General features: G+C 56.7%; 7 protein-coding genes across 8 annotated transcripts; 3 read left to right on the plus strand and 4 right to left on the minus strand.

Moving 5' to 3' along the window:
* Window positions 1-974: 974 nt before the first annotated feature.
* On the minus strand, window positions 975-6,501 carry JDV02_009700 (uncharacterized protein). The gene is made up of 2 exons (XM_047991377.1): window positions 4,586-6,501; window positions 975-4,527 (listed from the first exon to the last, which is right to left on the minus strand). Exons 1-2 carry the CDS (start codon window positions 5,365-5,367, stop codon window positions 1,098-1,100), a joined length of 4,212 nt encoding a protein of 1,403 aa, XP_047847389.1. The 5' UTR covers window positions 5,368-6,501; the 3' UTR covers window positions 975-1,097.
* Window positions 6,470-11,441, plus strand: JDV02_009701 (uncharacterized protein). 2 transcript variants are annotated; one of them, XM_047991378.1, is made up of 5 exons: window positions 6,470-7,347; window positions 7,543-7,646; window positions 7,756-8,554; window positions 8,611-9,359; window positions 9,415-11,441. In XM_047991378.1, exons 1-5 carry the CDS (start codon window positions 7,303-7,305, stop codon window positions 9,680-9,682), a joined length of 1,965 nt encoding a protein of 654 aa, XP_047847390.1. In that variant the 5' UTR covers window positions 6,470-7,302; the 3' UTR covers window positions 9,683-11,441. The 2 variants fall into 2 exon arrangements, with proteins under 2 accessions (XP_047847390.1, XP_047847391.1); XM_047991379.1 differs by lacking the exon at window positions 6,470-7,347 and having other exon boundaries at window positions 7,389-7,646.
* JDV02_009702 (uncharacterized protein) lies at window positions 9,843-11,459 on the minus strand. Its single transcript, XM_047991380.1, has one exon. It carries the CDS (start codon window positions 11,212-11,214, stop codon window positions 9,958-9,960), a length of 1,257 nt encoding a protein of 418 aa, XP_047847392.1. The 5' UTR covers window positions 11,215-11,459; the 3' UTR covers window positions 9,843-9,957.
* Window positions 11,460-11,594: 135 nt separating this feature from the next.
* On the minus strand, window positions 11,595-12,711 carry JDV02_009703 (uncharacterized protein). The gene is made up of 2 exons (XM_047991381.1): window positions 12,289-12,711; window positions 11,595-12,221 (listed from the first exon to the last, which is right to left on the minus strand). The coding sequence occupies exons 1-2, from the start codon at window positions 12,633-12,635 to the stop codon at window positions 11,855-11,857; spliced, it is 714 nt and encodes a 237-aa protein (XP_047847393.1). The 5' UTR covers window positions 12,636-12,711; the 3' UTR covers window positions 11,595-11,854.
* A 1,405-nt stretch (window positions 12,712-14,116) lies between these two features.
* JDV02_009704 (uncharacterized protein) lies at window positions 14,117-15,440 on the plus strand. The gene is made up of 4 exons (XM_047991382.1): window positions 14,117-14,440; window positions 14,605-14,757; window positions 14,827-14,977; window positions 15,173-15,440. The coding sequence occupies exons 1-3, from the start codon at window positions 14,276-14,278 to the stop codon at window positions 14,917-14,919; spliced, it is 411 nt and encodes a 136-aa protein (XP_047847394.1). The 5' UTR covers window positions 14,117-14,275; the 3' UTR covers window positions 14,920-14,977; window positions 15,173-15,440.
* Window positions 15,441-15,734: 294 nt separating this feature from the next.
* Window positions 15,735-16,849, plus strand: JDV02_009705 (uncharacterized protein; the record flags this gene model as incomplete). The annotated part of the gene is made up of 2 exons (XM_047991383.1): window positions 15,735-15,954; window positions 16,044-16,849. 2 exons carry the CDS (start codon window positions 15,735-15,737, stop codon window positions 16,847-16,849), a joined length of 1,026 nt encoding a protein of 341 aa, XP_047847395.1.
* A 1,752-nt stretch (window positions 16,850-18,601) lies between these two features.
* JDV02_009706 (uncharacterized protein) lies at window positions 18,602-19,165 on the minus strand (the record flags this gene model as incomplete). The annotated part of the gene is made up of 1 exon (XM_047991384.1): window positions 18,602-19,165. The coding sequence occupies one exon, from the start codon at window positions 19,163-19,165 to the stop codon at window positions 18,602-18,604; it is 564 nt and encodes a 187-aa protein (XP_047847396.1).
* Window positions 19,166-20,812: the final 1,647 nt, after the last annotated feature.

The raw sequence follows: 20,812 nt of genomic DNA on the forward strand, positions 1-20,812 counted from the left end.
AAGTTCCGTGTTAGTGAGTCTCGCTTTCTTATACTAACTAGGTAGTCGTCAGCCCAAGTCAACAAACAGGTGTCGGGCTCGCCGCAGGCACGACAGACGAAACAGGCAGCGCGGTCCGGGCCCCGGGGGGGGGGATCGTCGCTAGCCCTGGCTCCAGTCCCTCGAGTGAGTCCCCTGCCACTCCCTTGTCCCAGCCCGTTGGAGCGCGCGGACATGGGCCAGGCTGCTGCACCTCGCGAAACAACACCCGAGTCTAGATATACGTGGCTTGCGATCCATACTACGACGACGTACTTTCATGTATGTGCTACGCGAACCTGGTACAATGGTCACGAGGGTCCGTCCCCCTCATTCAGCCGATGGATCCCTTAAGCGACGTCAAAGCATGGACGGGAGGGACACGGCCGCTTGCCCACCCGCAAACGCGGGGAAAGGGACCATCCATCTGGGGTGCATGTCAAGTACTCCGAAGTCTGGAGTAAAAAGGGGGGAGCAAAGGGATTGGATAAGTGCTGTACAGTATACGTACAGTATACCACATGTATCCATGCTTTGTGCGCCATGTTAGTAATTCGGCGCAAAAGGCCACCGGTCAAGCGAGCGACGAGGATGGATGTGTGGTCAAGGTTTGCATTGATCGAGACACGACATCGCTCGTACGGCCACGAGGCCACCACGAGAATGACGAAGCAAGCTACAACCATTGAAGCTGCATCGAAGTTCCCAGCCATGTAATCTATCGGCTACCTGGTCGTTCGCTGGTCTGGACGCTCAGCTCAGAGCCTTGACCGTGATCGTGTCCGTGCCAAATCCCTTTGATGCTAAATGAGTTTGCGCCAAGAATTCACCGCCGAGGTGACTTGATGCCATTCCCTTCGTGCGACCCAGGCTGACGGCCGTACTCATTACGTGCTTGGCAGGCCGCGAACATTTCATACGAGCAATCATGATCCCGGATCGGCCCAGCGTGCGACATGTGAACTGCGTGATTGTATAATTCATTCCTAATCTATTATTCGAAGTCTAAACGATAATATTCAACAATAGAAGTCTATTTACTTTTCTTCAAATGCGACCCCACGCGCCGTGAACATCACCTACTCGGCCTTCTTGGACGTCTTAGTCCTCAGCTTCATCAGCGCATACACCAGCGCGTACGAGCTAAACACCATGAGCACCACGATGCCCGTGTCCCGCCAGCCATAGTAGTATTCGTTCAGGTTCAGCGTTCTCAAGTAGTCTTCGCCCGTTGTGTACGTGCACACCCTGCAATCAGCCCTCGCTTCCGGGTTGAGGAGATTTCCCATCGCACCCATACCCTGCGAGAGGTAGCTCGACAGATAGTCGGCGCAAGTTGTTCCGTTCGGGGGGTTGAAGACGGCGAGCTCGCTCTCTGCGCAGTTGACATCTGTGCCCCACATGGTGAAAACCAGCATGCTTCCCATCAGATAGTTGAACGGGTTGAGGTAGTACATCCAGTAACGCCAAAAGGCCGTGATCTGTTGATAGGGAACCAAGACACCGCAGAAGGACACGAGGGTGCCGATCACCACCGGGTTGACCAGCGACGCAAACACCTCGTTGGGGGCGTACGCTGCGATGAACTGGCCCATGCCCGTGTATAGGAACTCGTACATGAGCATGACGAAAAAGGTCGCGCCTGCGCGGGTTGACGCAGTTGGGAGGCCGACCGTGTAGTACCAGCAGACAAAGTAGAGAACACCGCAGATGATGAGGTACGGAATCTCGGAAACGATGAGGCCCGTGACAAAGGCGACCCAAGAGTACATCTTGGACTTCTTCTCGCGCGTCTCGAAGATATCGCGGCGGTGGATGAACAGCGGCTGTAATTGTGCCAGCACACCAGGTGCCACAAAGATGAAGGTGAAAATCGTGAAGAGTTTGAGCTGAAGGTCGGCGAATGATTCGCCAACCTTCCAGTACGAGAAGCCATTGAACAGAGCGGAGAAGATGTGCAGCGCCATCTTGTTGTTGACATAGTCGACGTTTCGATACAATGAAACGTTCATCCGGTGGGTGACGAGCTTGATCTGATCCCACATAGGCATGGCAAACTCGTGGCCATCATCAACAGTACCCGGCGGCTTTGACGCCGCGTCATCGACAATGCGGTCGAGCTCCGTCGTCATCTTTTCGTACTCGGGGGACGACAGCCACACCTCGTTCCAGTCCTTGCCTTGCGAGAGCGATCCAGAGACGACGTCGATCATGTGCTCCGCCGGATTCGCCTCCATCGGGCACGGGGCGCCATAGCGGCCGAAGTATTCTTTAATGGTATTAGCCTGCTCACCAATGTCTCCAAAGTACACCGTCTTGCCACCTTTGGCCAGGAGCAGTAGAGTGTCGAATTGAGCGAATAGCTGCGCGGAGGGCTGGTGGATGGTGACGAGAACTGCCTGCCCCACGGCAGCCAACTTGCGCAGGAAACGAACAGTGTGGAAAGCCGATTGGCCATCCAGACCAGACGTAGGCTCATCGAGAAAGATCAAGATGCTAGGCTTCGAGACCAACTCGACACCAATCGTAACTCGCTTCCGTTGTTCCACGCTCAAGCCGGCGCCGACTTCTCCAATTAGGGTGTCGGCAAGGTCATGAAGTTCTAGGAGGTCGATGATCGTGTCAACGTATGCGAGCTTCTCCTCGCGAGGCGTCTCGCGGCTCTGTCGGAGGAGCGCCGAGAACTCGAGCGCTTCGCGAACCGTGGCATACGCTTCGTGAACATCAAGCTGCTCGCAGTAACCGGCCGATCGTTGGAAAGACACCGGCAGCGGCCGTCCATCGACCATAATAGACCCACGAATGGTTCCTTCCGTTTTTCGCTGCGCTAAAACATCAAGAAGTGTCGTCTTGCCTGCGCCGGAGGATCCCATGAGGGCTGTCAAGTTGCCCGGCTTCACCCAGCCTTGGACGTTGTCTAGCAAGAGGCGGTCACCAGATGGCGTCTTTACCGTGTATGATAGGTTCTTCCAAGTGAATACCGACGTGTTGCGGACAAGATTCGGCGGTGCAGACTCGTCTCCAGAGTTTTCACCGGACGGTGAGGTACTGGTGACTTGCTTTCCACTAGCCTGACCCTCCTCATCCGACTGCCGATGCGCATTAACAATGTGTGCGTTCTCCCTGGGGATCAACAGGCTCGGTCCGTTCTCTGAAGACGAACGCCATCTCGTCGTAGCGAAGACAGTGATGGCGACAAAAAATGCCCACCAAGCCCAGACGATGCCAAAGTTTCTCCAGAGGTGTGCGTGGCTATACGACAGGGACGCAAGATAGGCGTCTCCGTCAACAAAATTCTGCCCGGGGACGGCACCGCCGACTCCAGAGCAGGCTTGGCTCGCACCATCCGTATAGTTGGGGCCACTTGGGATCAGATTGTTGCCAACGCACGGGATTATTTTGTTGTGGAACTCGTTGGAGAGGAGGGCGTCGAATGCGTAGGCTTGTGGGTTGATCCAGAAAATCCACACAAACCAAGGGTGCATATGCGGCTTCTGCAGCTGGTAGCCGGCGTACAGAATGCTGGCGGCAATGATGAAACCAGACACTTTAGAGGCGCCGTCAAACGTGCTGAATGCGGCGCCAATGGCTCTGAAGAGCGCCGTCATACAAAAGGTGGTGGCGATGACGATGGCCCAAAACGTGAAGAAATGGCCCGCCTCCAGGGTCAAGCCGACCATGAAGTACAGGATCAAAGAAAACACGGAGACCTGAAAGAGGATAACGGGAATATCGGCGGCGATCTGCGCCAGGCAAAAGGCAGCGGGATGGAAGTAGGCGAAAGCCTTATGCTTGATGAGGACAGGTCTCCCCGTAAAAGAGTCCGTGACCTCGGCCATGGCGAGCAGGCTGTTGAAAAGAAGAGCGAAGAACAGCGCACCGGACTTAGTGAAGAGGCCCCCGGACGTGTTAGGCGCATTGTAGAACAGGGAGCCGGCAATCAGCGCCTGCGTTAGTGTCGAGACCTGCTTGATGATGAATGTGGCCTTGTCGCCCCAAAGAATCTGGTACTGACGTTTCACGCACGCCTTGATTTGCTCCATGATGCCGACAGTGTAGGGACTCTTATCTGGCAGCCTCTTGTCTTTCTCGATGGAGATACCCTCGCGGAAGAGCTCGGTCTTATGCTTGGCCTCGTCGGTCAAGGGGTAGTCGTATTCGGCCTGCATGCGGCCCCGGATCGGGGAATTCTCGTACTCATTACGGATGGCCTGGGCGGTGCGCGGGAATTTGTGCTCCAGCTCCGTCCGGACCTTGCGTTCTGTAGGCACAGTAACACCTGTGAGGAAATCGGCGACGTTGGCGCCGTCGTCGCAAATGAAGCCCAAGTACTCCATGAACGGTCGCGCTTCCTTCATGGGTCCATAGAAGATTTCCTTACCCTCGTCGAGAACAAGGACCTTGTCGAAAAGATTGTAAATTCCGTTGCCTGCTTGGTAAAGCGTGACGATACTCGCGAGACCGAGAACGTCGGTCATGGCTCGTACAGCCCTTGTGTATTCAAGTGCACTGGTTTGCGTTAGAGACATGTGCGTGCATGCGACGGGACTGAACGATGTAAACTTACGTGCTGGCATCGAGGCCGCGGGTTGAATTGTCCCAGCAGAAGACGCTTCCTCGCGAAGCCAGACACTCGATGATTGAGACGCGCTTGCGCTCGCCGCCAGACACGCCGCGGACGAATGCGTTGCCCACTTTGGTGTCGAGGGTATGCTCGATGCCCATGGACTTGAGCAAAAAGTCTCGGGTCTCCACCCTCAGATCCTCCTTGTTGCTAACGCCGTCTGGCAATCGAAACGGAACTTTGAGTCGTGTTGCGAAGTCCATGGTCTGGCCAACGGTCAGTGCCGGGAAGAAAAGCTCCTCTTCCGTATTCATGACAACTTGGCCACGGAATTGGCCCATCTCCTCGGCCTTCATGGAGCCGTAGTGTACGTCGCCGGAAACGCTAGCATAGCCTCTTCGGTGATTGGCAAGCATATTGAGAAGTGTCGTGCAACCAGAGCCGGGCCTGCCAAGGACGAGAAGCATCTCGCCGGGTTTGACGCAGCCATGGCTGCTATCAAGAATGGTCTTGAGTGGAAGCTTGTGTCTGGATTGTTTGATGAGCTTGGGAATGTTGAATTGCGAGACGACGTTTTCGTGGAGGGCAGCATCGGCGCTGACGGCTTCGACGGTGAGATTCTGCCAGGTGACGCCCAATTCGCGAGCTGGAAACCCCGATGCGCTGTCCCTTGCGCGAAAGTCGGCGACTTGCGGCTTCAGAGACCATTGAGTTTCGCCATAAGCCGCTTCACTCCTAAGCGAGCGCTCGGTGTCTGCGAGTGTCTCATCGCAGTTGGACTCCATTCCGGTGACGCTATGTCCAGCCCACACGACAAATCGTGGCAAGGAAATTGATGAATAAAGAAAACGGCTCTGAGCCTCGGCCTGGTCAGGGCAAGCAAGTCTAGTCTATTAATCAACGAAGGGAAGGCGGCATAAGGAGCTTGTCAGGAACGCGTCGTCCCATAAATGTCACCGGGCGGCCGTTCTTAAGTTGAAGGCACATGGCTGTGGACCTCGGGGTGGGACGGGCCTGGCAGGTCCGAGTAGCCGCATGTCGCCGGCGCGCCGTAAGTAGGTCGGGGTTTGTTGTTGTCCGGCATCTCGTTTGCAAAGAAATCAGTCACAGTCCCTTCCCTGAACCTGCATTTTCTTCCACGGCGGTGCAGAGACGGACGCGGAGGGATATTGATGGCGAGGGTCGTGCAAGATCCACACAGGATCCGCTCCAACGGCTCGGACTCGGATCCAGGCCGCAGTTAGGCAAACGCCACGCCCGCTGGCTGTGCTGTGGGGGCGCCATGGTGCTCTGTCGCCGCTTAGTCAAAGGCGTCCGACGTTGAATTGGGGAGAGGGATACGGCCTGGATCGTGAGCGTTGTTGGAAAAGACGTCTGGTTGGTCCAGAGCGTTATCATCGACTCCGAGGCCGCTGAATGGTAAGGTTGATATGGTTCAGGCGACCCGGTCGGCCCGCTCGTTTTGTTTCCATGCTGTGCAACTCATGTCCAGGCGCGCGCAGCGGAACAGGGAGTGCATGGGTCACCAGGGCGTCGACTGGCTGCGCAGGCTGAGATGCAAGACGCCAAATGCCCTGTGGGAGATCTGATCTGGATGCAACGGCTCGGTGGTCAAGGGTCCGTTGTCCATCCATCCCACCGCTCCTTCCCTCACGGGGTGACTCGAATCGCAAGGCAGGCGGCCAGGTATCTTGGGGAAAGTGCATCGCGCATCGGCGACAGTCGGTCGGGAAAGTGCAGGCCGGCGTGTGAAATTGTCTGACTCAGCGGAACTTCCCCCCGCAAACGCCTGACGTACCACGAAATATGGAGAGTGAATGCTGGTTGATAATGCCCAGCACTGCTAGGTAAGCTGTACCATAGTTCACCTCATCCTGCCAGCGCGAGGCCATGTGAAAGAATTAGCAGTGTCGTGCATGGCTCGGCTCCCGCCGTGGCGGTGGGTGACGACGACGACGGACGCTTCCCCTTTGTTCCTTCCAGTCGCATTCGCTATCGGATCCACGGCGAGCCTCATGTTGCCTTGGTGGCCTTCCAGAAGCTAACGCGCGTTTTCACACCATCAGATTTACTAATTAAGCCCTACTAACTAGCAAGAGTCAAGACGATCTCGGTCCAGTCGCACAGCCCTGCAACGCCCGCACCTGCGGCGCTAGGAAAGAGTCCAGGTCCCAAAAACGGCGGTCGCGGTGAAGTGCCGCTTACTCAGCGGCCATTTTGCCTCTTTCGCGCCTCGCCATCCCCGGCTTACAGTGGCTCGGCTTCATCCGACTTCCAATCAACGGCACTTTCAGTCGTGAATTTTGCGAGTCCGGCTCCCGCAATACCGAACCCTGCTGGCTCGCGACGTCACCGGCGGATGAATCAGTGCCGCCACGCACTACGTGTCACTGCCCACGCTGCACGAGGAGTGCCGAGGGCTGGTTCGGGAGCACAGGGCGACTCGTTGACCCTTGCAGCCCCCTCGCGCATCATCCACGGGGTTCGGGCCTCGCGTTTACTAACTACTGGATGATTGAACTTTCAATCTGATTCGGGCCCTGTTCGGTTGTCGCAAGCTATCCACGGACTCCGGCCGGCCGTGGCCCTGTGGCGACCTGGGCCCTGTCTATTGCCCTCGGTCGGAGCCTCAATCCCGACGTCCTCGACAGACAGGACCGTCGAGGACATTTTAACCCTCTTCAAATGCCTTCTCATGCGTGAAAACGCCATACGTTGACATGGAGAAGAAGAAGCGTGCCTGCGACGCATGCTACAAACGAAAGGTACGTGGAACCCACGGCGGCACGGACGCGCAGCGTCGTCTCGGCAGTTGCTCAGCACTGCAGCATTGACACGGAGGGTTGCGGTTCCGTGCTCCGAGACCGTTATTGTCCTCCAACTTCTTTTGCGTCCTCAATTGCCTGCGGCGCCGCAGACTTTATCCGACCTGCGCTTACACATCATGTCTGGCGATGCAGATCCAATGCGATGCGTCAGAGACAGGGGCTCGGTGCGACTGGTGCCTCCACCACAACCTCCCCTGCACGTTTGACCGCGTCCGGGGGCGGAAGAAGCGGCCAAGGTATCTATGCCAATGTCTCCCTTGGTCTTGACTTGCGTATTTCCGATGACGGCCCGGGACGAACCGGTGTAGGTGTCTGGGACGCTCGCTGACATTGGCCACGTACTAGCGCCGAAGCTGCTGCGCGCCAGAGTCTCGCCAAGCGCCTCGAGCGCGTCGAGGAGGCTCTTGCCCGCACGAAAGCCCTCAAGGAAGGCAGTCGGACGCCAACCGACAGCTCTTCCGGCTCCACACCTCTAGTCCTTGATGATCAAACCACTGGACAAGTCGGAAACCGCGCCGCAAATCACGGTTGCCCTGTGTGCCGCTCCAAATCTTCAGCCCAGCTCCCTTCGAGGCGCGTCACCAACGCCCCTCTGGGCCAGATCTACTTTGCAGGACAAAACTTTGGTGCCATCTGTTCCCGCAATGGAGTCCCTCACTTCACCGCCACCGGCGAGCAGTGGATAAATTCCCGGACGGGCCAATGGCCGCGCTTCGGGGACATTTACGGGACCGATGCCGCTGCTCCTCCGGGGCTCCCCGCGACTGCATCAACGCTTTCCTCACTGTCGCATCGTCCTCACCAAGGACATGAGGCTGAACTTCCCTCCAGGTGGGTGGTGCAGTCTCTGCTGGACGAGTTTCTGGCGTCCGACTTTAGCCTTGTATTTCCGCTCGTGGACCGCGTGCTGTTTGAGGAGACGGTCAAGCTGGCGTACAGTGGGCAACAGCAGCCTCTTGTCTGTGAGTATGTCGGCGCCAAGGCATGTGTGTTTGCATTTGTATCCATGGCTAGCTCCAACTTCCCCGACATGAAGTCGGCCACTCACGTCGACCCCGAGGCATGTGCAAAGGAGGCGCAAATCTTGCTGGCGGATTTTCTGGAAGATGCAAGTATCACAACGCTCCAGACAATGTTCATGCTGGTATGTGAAAAAAAGTTGCATGCACTGCTTGCAGTAGACACTGATAGTGCCTCCAGCTTCTCCACGAAACACTGCACGGCCACTTGCAAGCAGCAATCATGTACCATGCCGTGGCTTGCCGGACGGTGTTCTCATTGGGAGGCCACACCACCGGCCTGCCCGTGTCCTTTGGTGGAGCACTCACCATTCTGGAGCGAGAGGACCGTCATTTGAGGCATCTGTTCTGGCTGTGTTACTCCTTCGACAAGGACATTGCCCTTCGGACTGGCCAGCCGCCTATCATACATGACAACTTCTGCGATCTATCACTGCCGGATGATTACGTTAAAGATCGCTACGACCGCCACCGCCACGGGGACGACTCCAAGACCCCGTTGTTCCCAAACGATCTTCGCCTCAGCCTCGTCAAGTCCAAAGCCGTCGACGCCATCTATTCTGCCGTGGCGCTCCACAAGTCTGACGCAGAGCTTCTCCGGACGATACGCGAGCTGGACGACGAACTGGAGCGCTGGCGTGTTTCTATCCCCGCCGACTTTTCACCAGCGCTGTCGATGCGGCGTGCTGTGCAGCTCGAGGATCTTGATAGGTCAAGGAGCATGCTCCACATTGAGTTACATCTTGACTACCATTACTTGCTGAACATTATCCACGTCGCGAGCGGCCGCTGTGTGTTTGACCGGCAGGGTCGTGAAAAAGACAAGACGTATGGCGTCGAGTCGAGCTTGGACCTTTCTGTGGAGGCGAGCAGATCGACGCTCATCTATCTGAGCGCCATGGCGCCTAGGCTCGTTGGCGAGGCATTTTGGTGAGTCTCATATCAGTACCATGTGCTTTAGACGTTAGGCTGACGCTCTGGTCAGGGTCTTCATCTTCTACCCAGTATCAGCGCTCATGACTATATTCTTCAACATTCTTCGCAATCCGCAGGGCGAAGACGCCATTCATGACGTGGAACTACTAAGCACCGCATCCCATGTGATACGGAGCATGCCGCTACACAAGGAGACGGCGTATGAGATGGCGTACCTGCGGCGGATGGATCAGTTCGTGGCCGAGTTGAGCAGACTCGCGCAGTGTGCCATTACCCGCACGCAAGGGGAGCGCAATGGCTGCCCCATGTCGCAGTGAGGTGAATGATGATTGCAAGTGCATGAATGGAGTTCGTTCGATGGCTCATAGACTCTAGAGCGACGTTGGGGGGCTGGCGTTATACTGTACTCCTTGACCATATATACCTTTTTCCTCTTCACTTCGGCCCGAGAGGCGGGGAGCTTGAGAACCCAACGATGCGGATATACGTCACATAAATACCACTCTATCTTTAGCTATCCGTCGCCCAGAGCTGTGCTTGGCTCACAGACACGTCGGCCCCGCATGGTCAACCACCGAGACAGCGCAGCCGGCTATATCTCAATGACCTTTTCCGCATCAAAGTCATACGCGTCCTCGCGGCCGTACCCCCTCTGATTCGCGACGACGCGCGTGCCCGTCACCTCGTCCACGAAGTCGCAGTTGAAGTGCGTGTGGCCAAACGCCCACGCCGCGACGGCCGACCCCGACCCGCCTCCGCCTCCGCCGCGGCTCCGCCAGCACGGCTGCCCCCGCAAGTCCGTCACGAAGGCGGTCTGCACGCCGCGCGGGTCGTCGAGGTGTTCGGGATTGTTGGCGCGCGGGTCGCTCGTGGGGCTGTGGTGCGTGAGGATGAGGATCCGGCGGCGGCGGCGGTTGCGCGGCGGCGACACAGCGTCCTGGACGGTGGGCGCGGTGGTGTTGGTGGCGTTGGAGCTGGTGGTGCTGGTGGTGATGTCGCTGGTGATGCTGTTGCTGCTGTTGGTAGTGGCCGATCCCGAGGCGGCGGCGGCGGCATCAGTATCGCAGAGGGCGCGGACTTGCTTGTTGAGCCAGGCGAGGTCCCGCGCGTGACACGCATTATGCCCGTCGACGGTCCAAGAGGGGATGGAAGAAAAGTCGGACACGAAGAGCGAGGCGGTGGAGCGCTGCTCGGGGGTGATGTGCGAGAAGAGCGTGCACCCGAGGACGGTGACGTCGTCGGAGATGTCGAACCGCCGGCGGTCCATGAAGACGAAGCGGCCCATGGAGGGACGTCTACGCCCCTCCTCATCCCCATGTTGCGCATCACGCGCTGCTGCTGCTGCTGCTGCTGCTGCTGCGCTTTCGCGCCTCTTCTCCTCCATCGCGTGCTCGAAGCGACGCATCGCCCGCGCGGCATCCTCGTAACCACCCCGCACCTCCTCCTCCTCTTCCTCCTGCTGCGGCTCATCGTCATCATCACGACCCCGCGGTAGTAGCTCACGCCCGTACGCCAGGCCACCACCACCGTCGTCGTCGTCGTCGTCGTCGAGCCGATAGGGTTCATGGTTGCCGAGCACGTAAAACACGACGTCGAATTGCTGCAGCTGGGCCTCGAGCCAGGCGTAGAGCCGCGGGTCGCGCGCGTTGCCGATGTCGCCGAGGAGGGCGAGGTACGGGGCGCGCGGCGGGATGGCGGCGAAGGCGCCGTACATGGGTAGGAGGCGGGGGGTCTCGAGGTGTAGGTCTGACATGACTTGGATGCGGATTGTGGGCGTCATGGCGGCAGCGGTGGTGGTATGAGGCTGCTCGTCGCTGGTGTGCTGTGAATATTTAGGGGCGGCCATCATGTTTGTATACGCTGAGTGTTGTACTGCAGATGCGTGGTACAGCGATGGCGATGGATGGATGAGGCGAGGGCTGGGTACGTATAAGAATTAAGAGGAGTCGCGGCGGTCGTCTGCTCAGCCTCGGGAGGCCGCCTACTATCTACCCGGGCCGGTCGATGTTGGCCATGGCTGTGCTCTTGCCTTGTTAGCGGAATAGAGGTTTATCTACTTGGGCGTTGTGTGGTGGGCGCTTCGTGAAACATGGATGGGTGAGGTTGGGTCAAGGACGTCGGGGTGAGCGAGGGGCTGCAGCTATGCGGCCATGCTAATGAGCCCCCTGTAAGGCATTGGGGGCCTGGGTATCCTACGCCACAATCAACTTAATAAGGTTGCTCTGAATACGGTAACCAACTTGAAGTAAGGCATATTCTGTACTATGGCGCCCCAACACCGCAACGCAAAGCGAAGCCGCGAAACAGCATGATCCAAAAAGCCCCATTCCTCCTAAATCTATCCCACGCTCTTTAACATCGATCAACAATGTCCTTATATTCTGCCACGCACGCAGAGTGTCCGCCCATGCGACCACGACTGTGGACCGCATCCAAAAGCGTGCGGCGCAGGGTAGTCAACCGCAGGCACCCAGACGCGTGCGTGTAAGTCAGCCATCGTAACTCAGCCCAGCGTCCCGGAACATGACCGTGGTGTCAGGGAACGCCGCGAGGAACGGGTTCCAAAAGTTCTTGTTATAGACCCAGTTGAGCCGCTTGGGGTCAACAGGCTCCCCTTGCTGAGCCCGGAGCAGCTTGAGACAAAATACGATGTCTCTGGCGTCCCTCTCCCGCTTCGCCTCGCGATCACTGTCACGGTTCTGCCATGCGTGCGCCTTGGAGTTGAGCATGAACACGAGCGTCGCGATGCGAGTGCCGCGAATGATTTGAGTGTCGGCGTTGACGTCAAGTGGTAGGATCAAGTCCACGTCGGTAACGAGGTGAATCGGGAAGACAGTTCCATCCCGCCAGACAAATCTGATGGAGCGTCAGTAACTCCTGCGATTGATGTTCACCATCTATGCAATCGGGGGCGCGCCATTACCCGAATCTTCCGTGGTCACGTCGCACCATGCGACCAGAGCTGCGCTTCATCAACAGGCTCTCGGTCGACGCTTTGGATACGCCCTTCCCGAGGAGCACGTCCACTTCGGATGCGTCGCTCGCGCCGCCGTGCTCGGCCAAGGCAGTCCCGCCGATGATTGCGTACGGCACGTCGTGGAGAGATGCCTGTATGGTCTCCAAGATTTGCCTCCTGATGTCGGGCCTCATCGGAGTTCTTGCAGTGTGAGACGAGTCCGGTGGGCTGCCAGATTGACCTTGTTGCACTGGCGCAAGGCGACTCGCGCCGGAGCCAGCACCCTGGTTGGACTTGGAAGAGCTCGAACCCATGATAGGAATGTAAGATAGTAAAGACGTGGTAAATGCTGATGTGTGATTGAGAGGTTAAGACCAAAGATGATGTGAAATGTAATGCTTGCCCATCGAGGCTTCTTGCGCGACTGTAGTACGACCTTTATAGCAGAAGGGTAAGGCTACACACGTCAATGGACGTAGCCGCTGGCCAAAACAGTAGACGCTTTTCATTGACGCTCGTATCCAGCCTTCGCGGCTCTGCTCATACAATGTGAGGTATTCCAGCGTCAGCTCTCAGATATTTTACTGACAGAGTTGCAGTCAGCGCTTCGTGCCGCAGGTTGTTGGGTGTCTTGTAGTCACAAGCGCCTAGCAATTCGTCCCCAGCGACTGTTGTCCCGCGAGCCGTGAGAGGAGCTGGCCCCTGGGCCAGTATTGCGGGCCAACATGATTGATGCTTACGGCGACTGCCACAAACATCAACAAATGCGACCTCGGCTCCAGTCTGCGGCGCGGTTAATGTGCAAATTTACCTTAATAGCCAAAGGTTTGAGCTTGCCTTGCTCGCCAGACATTTATTTTGGCGCGTGTCTTTCTTTAGGTCTACCACGACACAACCCATCCAGCCGAGACAAGTCAACATCGCACGCCCTCCCCATCAATGCTCGAGGTGGCTGTGCCTCGCGGAGGCTCCATGACTGCATCGCAGCGCAGGCAACGAGACAAGTTGGCGTGCTTGCGTTTCAATTGGAACTCCTGGACGGCTCGAGTGCTGGTAGAGTTCTGACATAGTCGTGTGACTTCAACTCATGGCCACGACTGGCGTGGTGCTGTGCAAGCACGATCCCGGAATGGTATGGCTGTATGTACCGATGTTGAGAGCATCCTCCCGCGAGGTGCTGAGAGCCTGAGTCTATCCTGGGGATCAATTAGACTTTTTGTTTGCCGATGGCGAGCCCCTGTGGTTTTGGTTATATGCATGTGCACTTTGGCATCTCGAGAGATTTTCGACCCAGCACAACACAGGCTCACCAAGTTATCATGTGCAAGAGCAGTGTCAGGCTCGCGCCTTTGCACATCACGGCGGCGTCGATTAGCGGGGTCTGGAAAGAGCAATCATGGAGCCACTAGAGTCCTCCAAATTGGGGGATTTCGGCACGGCCAACGCTTGTCCTTCGTAAAAGAGAGGAGCAGAGGCAAGCTCGATGCGAGTACCTCCAGCTATCCCGTTTCCTAGAGAATGTAGATCACGACTGAACATACCTGGCGCAAGGAAGTGCAATTGGGGGCCTTATCATAGAGCTATATAGCAATAATCCAATCCCGTCATGATTCCATGGCCATGGTATGTGGAGACTGAGCTTCCCAGGCAAATGGCTGGAAGCGGCACAGCTAGAGTCCATGTCGTGAAGGGCGTGGCGATGTCGGGAGTTTGTCAGCCACAGTTGATGACATTGCCATGGTTGAGTCAAACAACGGCCGTCGACGACCCCTCCCTTGATGCAATTACCCCTCACAAGCTGACTGACAATATCTGCTACTTGCACACATATACTACATAGCCATTTCCGTCAATTCGCTCCAAAAACCTCTTCCAATTGGCACCGATTCATCGGAAACCGCACCACGAACTCCCTCCCCCTCACCTTCTCGAAAGAAACATCACCCATCGCACCATGGCCCCCAAGTACGAAGCGGTCCGCACCGACGGCGCGCCGCTGCCGCTGCCGCAGTTCTCGCAGGCCGTCAAGTACAACGGCATGGTGTACTGCTCCGGCAATATCGGCGCAGTTCCGGGCAAGGCCTTTGAACTGGTGGAGGGCACCGTCAAGGACCGAGCGGTACGTGCCCTGCCTGGCCTCCCCGTCTCGCGTGTCTCACATCGCGATCTGTAGCCGGCTCTGCGCACGTGCCTTGGACAGACACGTTACCTCCAGTCCTTCGTGATTTTCTTTTTGGACGACAAAAGAAGAACTGTGGTTTAGAACTAACGAGACGGCTGCAGAGACAAGCCATCCGCAACATCTCGGCGGTGCTGGACGCCGCGGGCAGCCGCCTCGAAAACATTGTCAAGCTGAACATCTACATTACGAGCATGAAGGACTTTACTCTTGTCAATGAGGCGTACGATGAGTTCTTTACCTGGGACCCCAAGCCGGTGAGTCTAGCTCCACTTCCACATCTCTTTTGTCGTGAGTAGGCCCGTGGCTGACGGATGGGTATATAGGCGAGGACGTGTGTGGCTGTCCACGAGCTTCCCCTGGGGACCGACGTTGAAATTGAGTGCACGGCGCACCTTGACCAGACGGCTCGCTTGTAAATTGACAAGGATGTTCACGAGATGAATGAATAGCGTGGCTGGGCCCTGCACTGGTGTGGTGCGTCTTATCGATCCCCGCGTGGTGTCTCATTTCAAAAAGTCGCCTTTGTGGCTGAATTGCCAAGCGCGCCGTCGTCTTGACCTATCTCCTAAGAGCAAGCGGCTCTAACAAGGCCCTGACACAAACAGTCTTTGGCCTCACGTTCACTTCGAGTAAAACGAGAGTCACGTTTAACTAACATCTCACCAAAAGCCTACATGGAGCTTGTCACAATTCGAAGGTTGGGTTGCCCGTCTCATCGCACGATGATATGGTCTCTAAACCTCCTGATCGAACAAGCTCTAGTTGCCTTGGAAATTTAGCCAGGAACTGGTTGGGGAACACGCTTGCCCATACGCGGTGCCTCGGCCTGCTGGGAAGGCGATGACTGCCAAGGACCGTTGATTCGGCCGACCTAAACAGTCGCTCCAAGCCGGCTCGAAATATGCATATTTATAGCTTTAAAATGTGGACTTTATTGGACAGCTTCTGCTTGACGTCTTGGCTCATTATCCGGCGACCCCATTTGCCTTGCCTAATCGGGCTCCCACGGCGACACGCGACAGGGAGTCCTCCGAATCACGGGGGCTCTAGGTTGACTAGGCTTGGGGATAAAAGCAGCTCGTCGAGGCTGCCCACGCGAGCGGTTTACTTCGTTGTCGGGTGTGCTTTGGTCATTATCTAGACAAGTACCTGGAGCGGTTGCGATTCTCCGGCGACACCGCTGCAGTACGAACAATCGACAACGGTTGATCTCTCGTGGCAGCGCGCGACGATGCATCTCACCTCCTCTCTGGGTTTGCTGGCGGCGGCCGTCGCCGTTACGGCTAGCAAGCCGCGGGTGGCTGCGGAGCGGTTCATCGAGGCAAAGGCCCCGTCTCAGCCAGCAGGCGGGCGCACCTCAGAGGGCTTCAGCAACGGGACGCAGATAATCTTTGGGCGGGACTTGCACGGACTCAACCTCTTTTCTGCAAGAGACTGCAGCCCCGGACGATGTACGTGACGCCGCATTGGAAAGGAAGGACTGATTACAGCCGCGGAGGTAGATGGAACAAGCTGACGAGGTATTACTTACACCCGTCAGATCTATGCCCGCAAGGCGGCTGCTGCAGAACGACGCAAAACTGCACCCCAGACGGCTGCTGCGACAAGCCCAAGATCGGGTGCGGCGCCGACGGCTGCTACGACCCGGCACAAAACACATGCTGCGAGGCTCGCGGCACGACGTGTAGGCTCGGCAGGGAGTGCCTCCCCGAGGGCGGCTGCTGCGAGACGGGCAACAAGGGATGCGGCGCCGACGGCTGCTACGACCCCAAGACGGAGGTGTGCTGCGCCTCGAGGGGGACGACGTGCAAGACGGGCTACGCGTGCATGCCCGACGGCGGGTGCTGCCGGACCGGCACCAGGTCGTGCGGCGCAGATAAGTGCTACAACGACGACACGTCCGTGTGCTGTACCGCGAGCGGTGGCGGTGACGATGCGTGGACGTGCGATAGGGGCGAGGACTGCTGCGGCGGTGGGTGCTGCGATGCTGATGAGACGTGCGGCCTGGACAAACGCTGCACGGCAAAGTATACGTCTACGTCTACGTCGACTCGGACTTCGAGCAGCACGGCGACGACCACGACATCGTCGTCTGGGAGCAGCAGCTCCTCGGGCGATGGTAGCAACGACACGACGGCCACCGCGACGGGCGACAGCAACAATGGCATCGGACCGGGAGGGGGCAGGCCGACGGCACAGGGCGGCGACGGGGCGACGGGGGCCGCAGGGTTATCTGCTCCGGCACCTACGCAGTCAAGATCTGCGAGCAGTCGAGTATTCCTGGCTGGAAGGTTGGTTACGGTGCTATGTCCGTGTCTCGTGGCAGTCTTCATGTTAGCCTTGTAGGTCCGAGTTCGATATCAATGAGAAACGAGGAATGAGCATTGCCATGTTGCAGCAGCGAGGCGCCAACGTTCAAGGTCAATTGTCGCTTCTCCGTGCCTTTGACTCATCTCTGAGTAACTGAACGACACAGATGCATCGTCATGAGACTCATACCTACCAGAGGTGGGTGAGCATGCCCCGTTTTGTCTGCGTGATGTCTGGGAAGGGCCAGGCGGCAACTTGCGCACATGGAGCAGGTGAGCTAACTGTAAAATGATCCCTCACCCCGGACGAAAGGTTATTACACGGTGTTTAACCCAGCTTCACATCAATTGAAACAAAAATTCGTCGCCCAGTGCACATTCGATGTGTCCCAGGGGTCCGGTGCTGGTATAAGAATGAGTCATTGTTTGGCCCTGTGCGGCCATCAGGCTATGGTCTATGCCCCGTGCGCGGGTATCAAGTAATGAATTGAGCGTGAGCATACCGTTCATATTTCCTGCGAAATGCCCTTACAGTGGCTCAAGTCATACGTTGAGATGGAAAGTGCATCGCCGCTGAGCAGGGAGCGGAATCTCCAGGCGCTGAAACCCACTCTTGGTCATTGGGGCCTACAGAATACAACCCAGGCTACTTTCGAAAATGGCGAAGAAACTGCGAGATTAAGAAATGCCCAGGAAAGGTGCTTTAAATAGATCGATAGACAATTTCATCAATTACGGACAGACATGAGGCCCGGTGCATCATCTGCACCGTCCCGTCTCTTTATCTCCACCGGTTGCGCCATCGCTAGATGCGCTCGCGCCAAATCGATGCAGGATTTTATTAACTCCCTCTACTTCCTATCATATATCTAGTAGCAGTATTGACGTAAACATCACATTGTCTGACAAATAGTTTGCCTACTGGAGCGTTGGCAGCGCCAACCCTTTTTTCCTTCCACATGGCCACAGGAAGCAGAAAGGAAATTTTTGACAGATCTTCCAATCATGACGACGAGGCACATATTTAGACTAGACATACTTCAGCCTTCATGCGGAGATTCATCCAAGACGCAACCCCCTGTCGTGGCTCTTCAAGATGTTGACGGAACCGGTTCGCCTTCTTGCATTGCTTGCCGGGTGCATAGCTCCGGCCACCTCCATTACAGTCCCCGCCATCCACGAAGTCCGATGCAACGCGACACTCGCGGTCGATGAGCGATGCCTCCCTCCGTTCTCCAACTGTTGGGGGTCAAGATATCACGTTTATCGCTGTCCCTCGAAGGATGACCCCAGCGAGTCCCCTCTTCGCTGTGGGCAGTGCACCTGTCATCCACTCTACAGTTGAGTAGCCTTCAGCGACGTGAGTCATATCGAGACCCTGATGTAGACGAGTTGCTAATAGTTGGGCATGATGGTACAGCCAATAAAGTCTTGCGGCTCCCAAAGCCTCACTGAGCCCTCGAGCTTGCGTCGGTCGGGGGCGACGCTACGGCGGCAGTCGAACGATCACAACATCACGCCGCCGGCCTCGGACCCCTGGAATGCACCCGGACTGTCCCGCGAGAGGATTTGCGGATACTTCCAAGCTTCAAAATCTATGTTGGGCGCCCAATAACATATGACGAGTTGGATCATGCTGGTGAATGCTGGGCATTAAAAAATCATGTTATTGGAATAAATTTGCTTTGTGCAATGTTCGTGACCATGGCTACTGAACGCAGCGCAACGCCAAATGACAGGGCGTTGATGGCTCAGGCACCTAATGAAGTTGACCTAGCCCAGCGTGTATCTAATTGGGCCTGCCCGATATCCTGTCCGACCCCCGTAAGGTTTCTATACTGCCCCTTGATGATTGAGTCGTAGACCAACTCGAAGTCCGATTCGCAGCCGGGCCCAGGCATTCCGAAGGCAGCGGGAACCTATCCGGAAACATCCTCGTGAGGGGCAGGGACTTGGATCTGAATCGCAGGGACGTCCACAAGGTCCACGGGCAGTACCATATCTTGAATCCCTGTTGTCTCAACGCGGCCAAGATGTCCTTCGACTTGTGTGCGTCGACGAAGCGAATCTTGACCCGGTACTTTCTTTCGGAGTTTTCGATCCATCGTAGGGTGGAGGTGCTCAAGTCCAGAAACACGAGACCGAGCGTCTCCATGATGCGCTCGCCTCTGCACTTTATCCAGTCCCAGGTTTGACCGGGAGCCTCGAAATAGCCGATGATCATCTGGTCCCAGAAGAAGACGTCTTCCAAGTTCATGACTCCTGCCGCGTACTCGGCCGTCACCACATTTGCGGGTGGCCCCCCCCTCGGCTCGATGTTGTGCGGGTGTAGTTCATTGGGGACGATGAGCATAGTTTCGACGTTTTTATTGCGAAGTTTGGTAAAGACTGGATTTCAATTTTCACCAGGCAAGGTGAGTCGTCCATACATTTTGGACTCGAGTTGATGATCCCAACCCTCATTCTTAAGACGGCGATTGTTCAATAGCCTATGTGTACGTATAGACGCAATGCTTTCCTTCTTGTAGAAGACAAGTTCCACAGTGATTGTTTCACTCTATGCACCTGACTTGGTTGCGGACATTTACTCGTAATGGATATCGAGTGTTGATGCCGCGGTGGCCTTTGTGAGTCGGCGTCGTACGTAAATATTGCGTTACGTGTGGATCTTAAGGGACTGTGCTTTCGTAGGGAGTAGAGGTTCCTCGCAATTCGAACGCCCACGTGGCTCGAGATTGTCTCCTCACTGCTCCTCATCGCTTGACCCTCGCGTTTGGTATTAGAGGGAGCAGTAAGCAGCTATGTCAATGCATACGGCGAGATAAAGTCCCATGGAGAGATACCAGCTCGTATTGGGCACGGGTACACGGTGCCATACTGCCTTGTTGAAACGTCCACGTCAATGGTTATCGACGTACGGATATTTCTGCAACCAAAGGTGAAGCACGTGTGATCACGTCGGGGCTCAGCCCCTCTACTTGAACACGTTGCTGTCGTCCGAGACGGAAGTCGGAGTTCGACTGATCAAGCACGTGTGATTCCGATTAGAAGCCATTGGTACTCTTCATATGGCTGCCTGCGGTCATTTCGCGGAGAACATACTACATGTTGACAGCCGCCAGGCGTAGACGCCCTGCGTCTGCAGGTGTATCCTCAACGAATTACTATCTAAAAATTGCTCATATTCATGTCAAGATCCCATACAGGGCGTGAGTAGCAGACCATGTTCCAGTGATCATTCGTTGATTGGCACGTGGAAAGTCATTTGCGAGGCGCGTCAGGATCAAGCCGTCTGTGCGACATGGTTCGACCGCCGAGCACGCACCAAGACACACCAATTGTAGATTCGCAGAACCATCCTGGCGTCCGTGATATCTGTTCCCTCATGGTGTTGAAACGGTGACATTGTATTCACGTGGCCCCCGAGGGAAGCATCCACATTCCAAGTCATGGCCAGGCCCACAGATCCCACAACGCGCCGAGTCTATATCGTCAACCCCAATGGCGTCTTGCCTTCTTGGCAGGCAGACGCACGGCCAAAGTGGCTTAGTTGGCTCCCGTGGGCCGTCTCCTGACAGTCGGATGATGCCCGGCGCCACTCGAGTCGGTCATGACATGTGCTTGCCCAGGCGCCGTCGCTGCCAAATGCCACCAGTCAGCGAGGTGCGGATCAATGGCACTGACACGCGGCCCCAGGCCATCTCGACTCAACGCGTGAGCGCCGGGGCTAGAGCTATAGGCTTTCGGCGCCTTCCGCGCAATGCGGTCTGTGCTTCTCTTGCGGGAGGTTACGGTCATCGTTGGCAGCCTGAGTCGCCGCCACAACGTTATCGGTGCCCAGCTGTCATTCGGCTGTGAGGCCAACGTCTGTGCGACCCGGTCAGGTGCTCGGGGGGGTGCAGCGCGTCCGTCAAAGTCGCGAGACAGAACCGCGGCGGAGAATGGAGTATTTGGCGTCAGGCTTTGATGAGGTCGCATGGGGGCTTGAGGACAACAGTTG

This window comes from Purpureocillium takamizusanense, chromosome 10 (assembly GCF_022605165.1).
Source record: "Purpureocillium takamizusanense chromosome 10, complete sequence".
NCBI classification, from domain to species: Eukaryota; Fungi; Ascomycota; class Sordariomycetes; order Hypocreales; family Ophiocordycipitaceae; genus Purpureocillium; species Purpureocillium takamizusanense.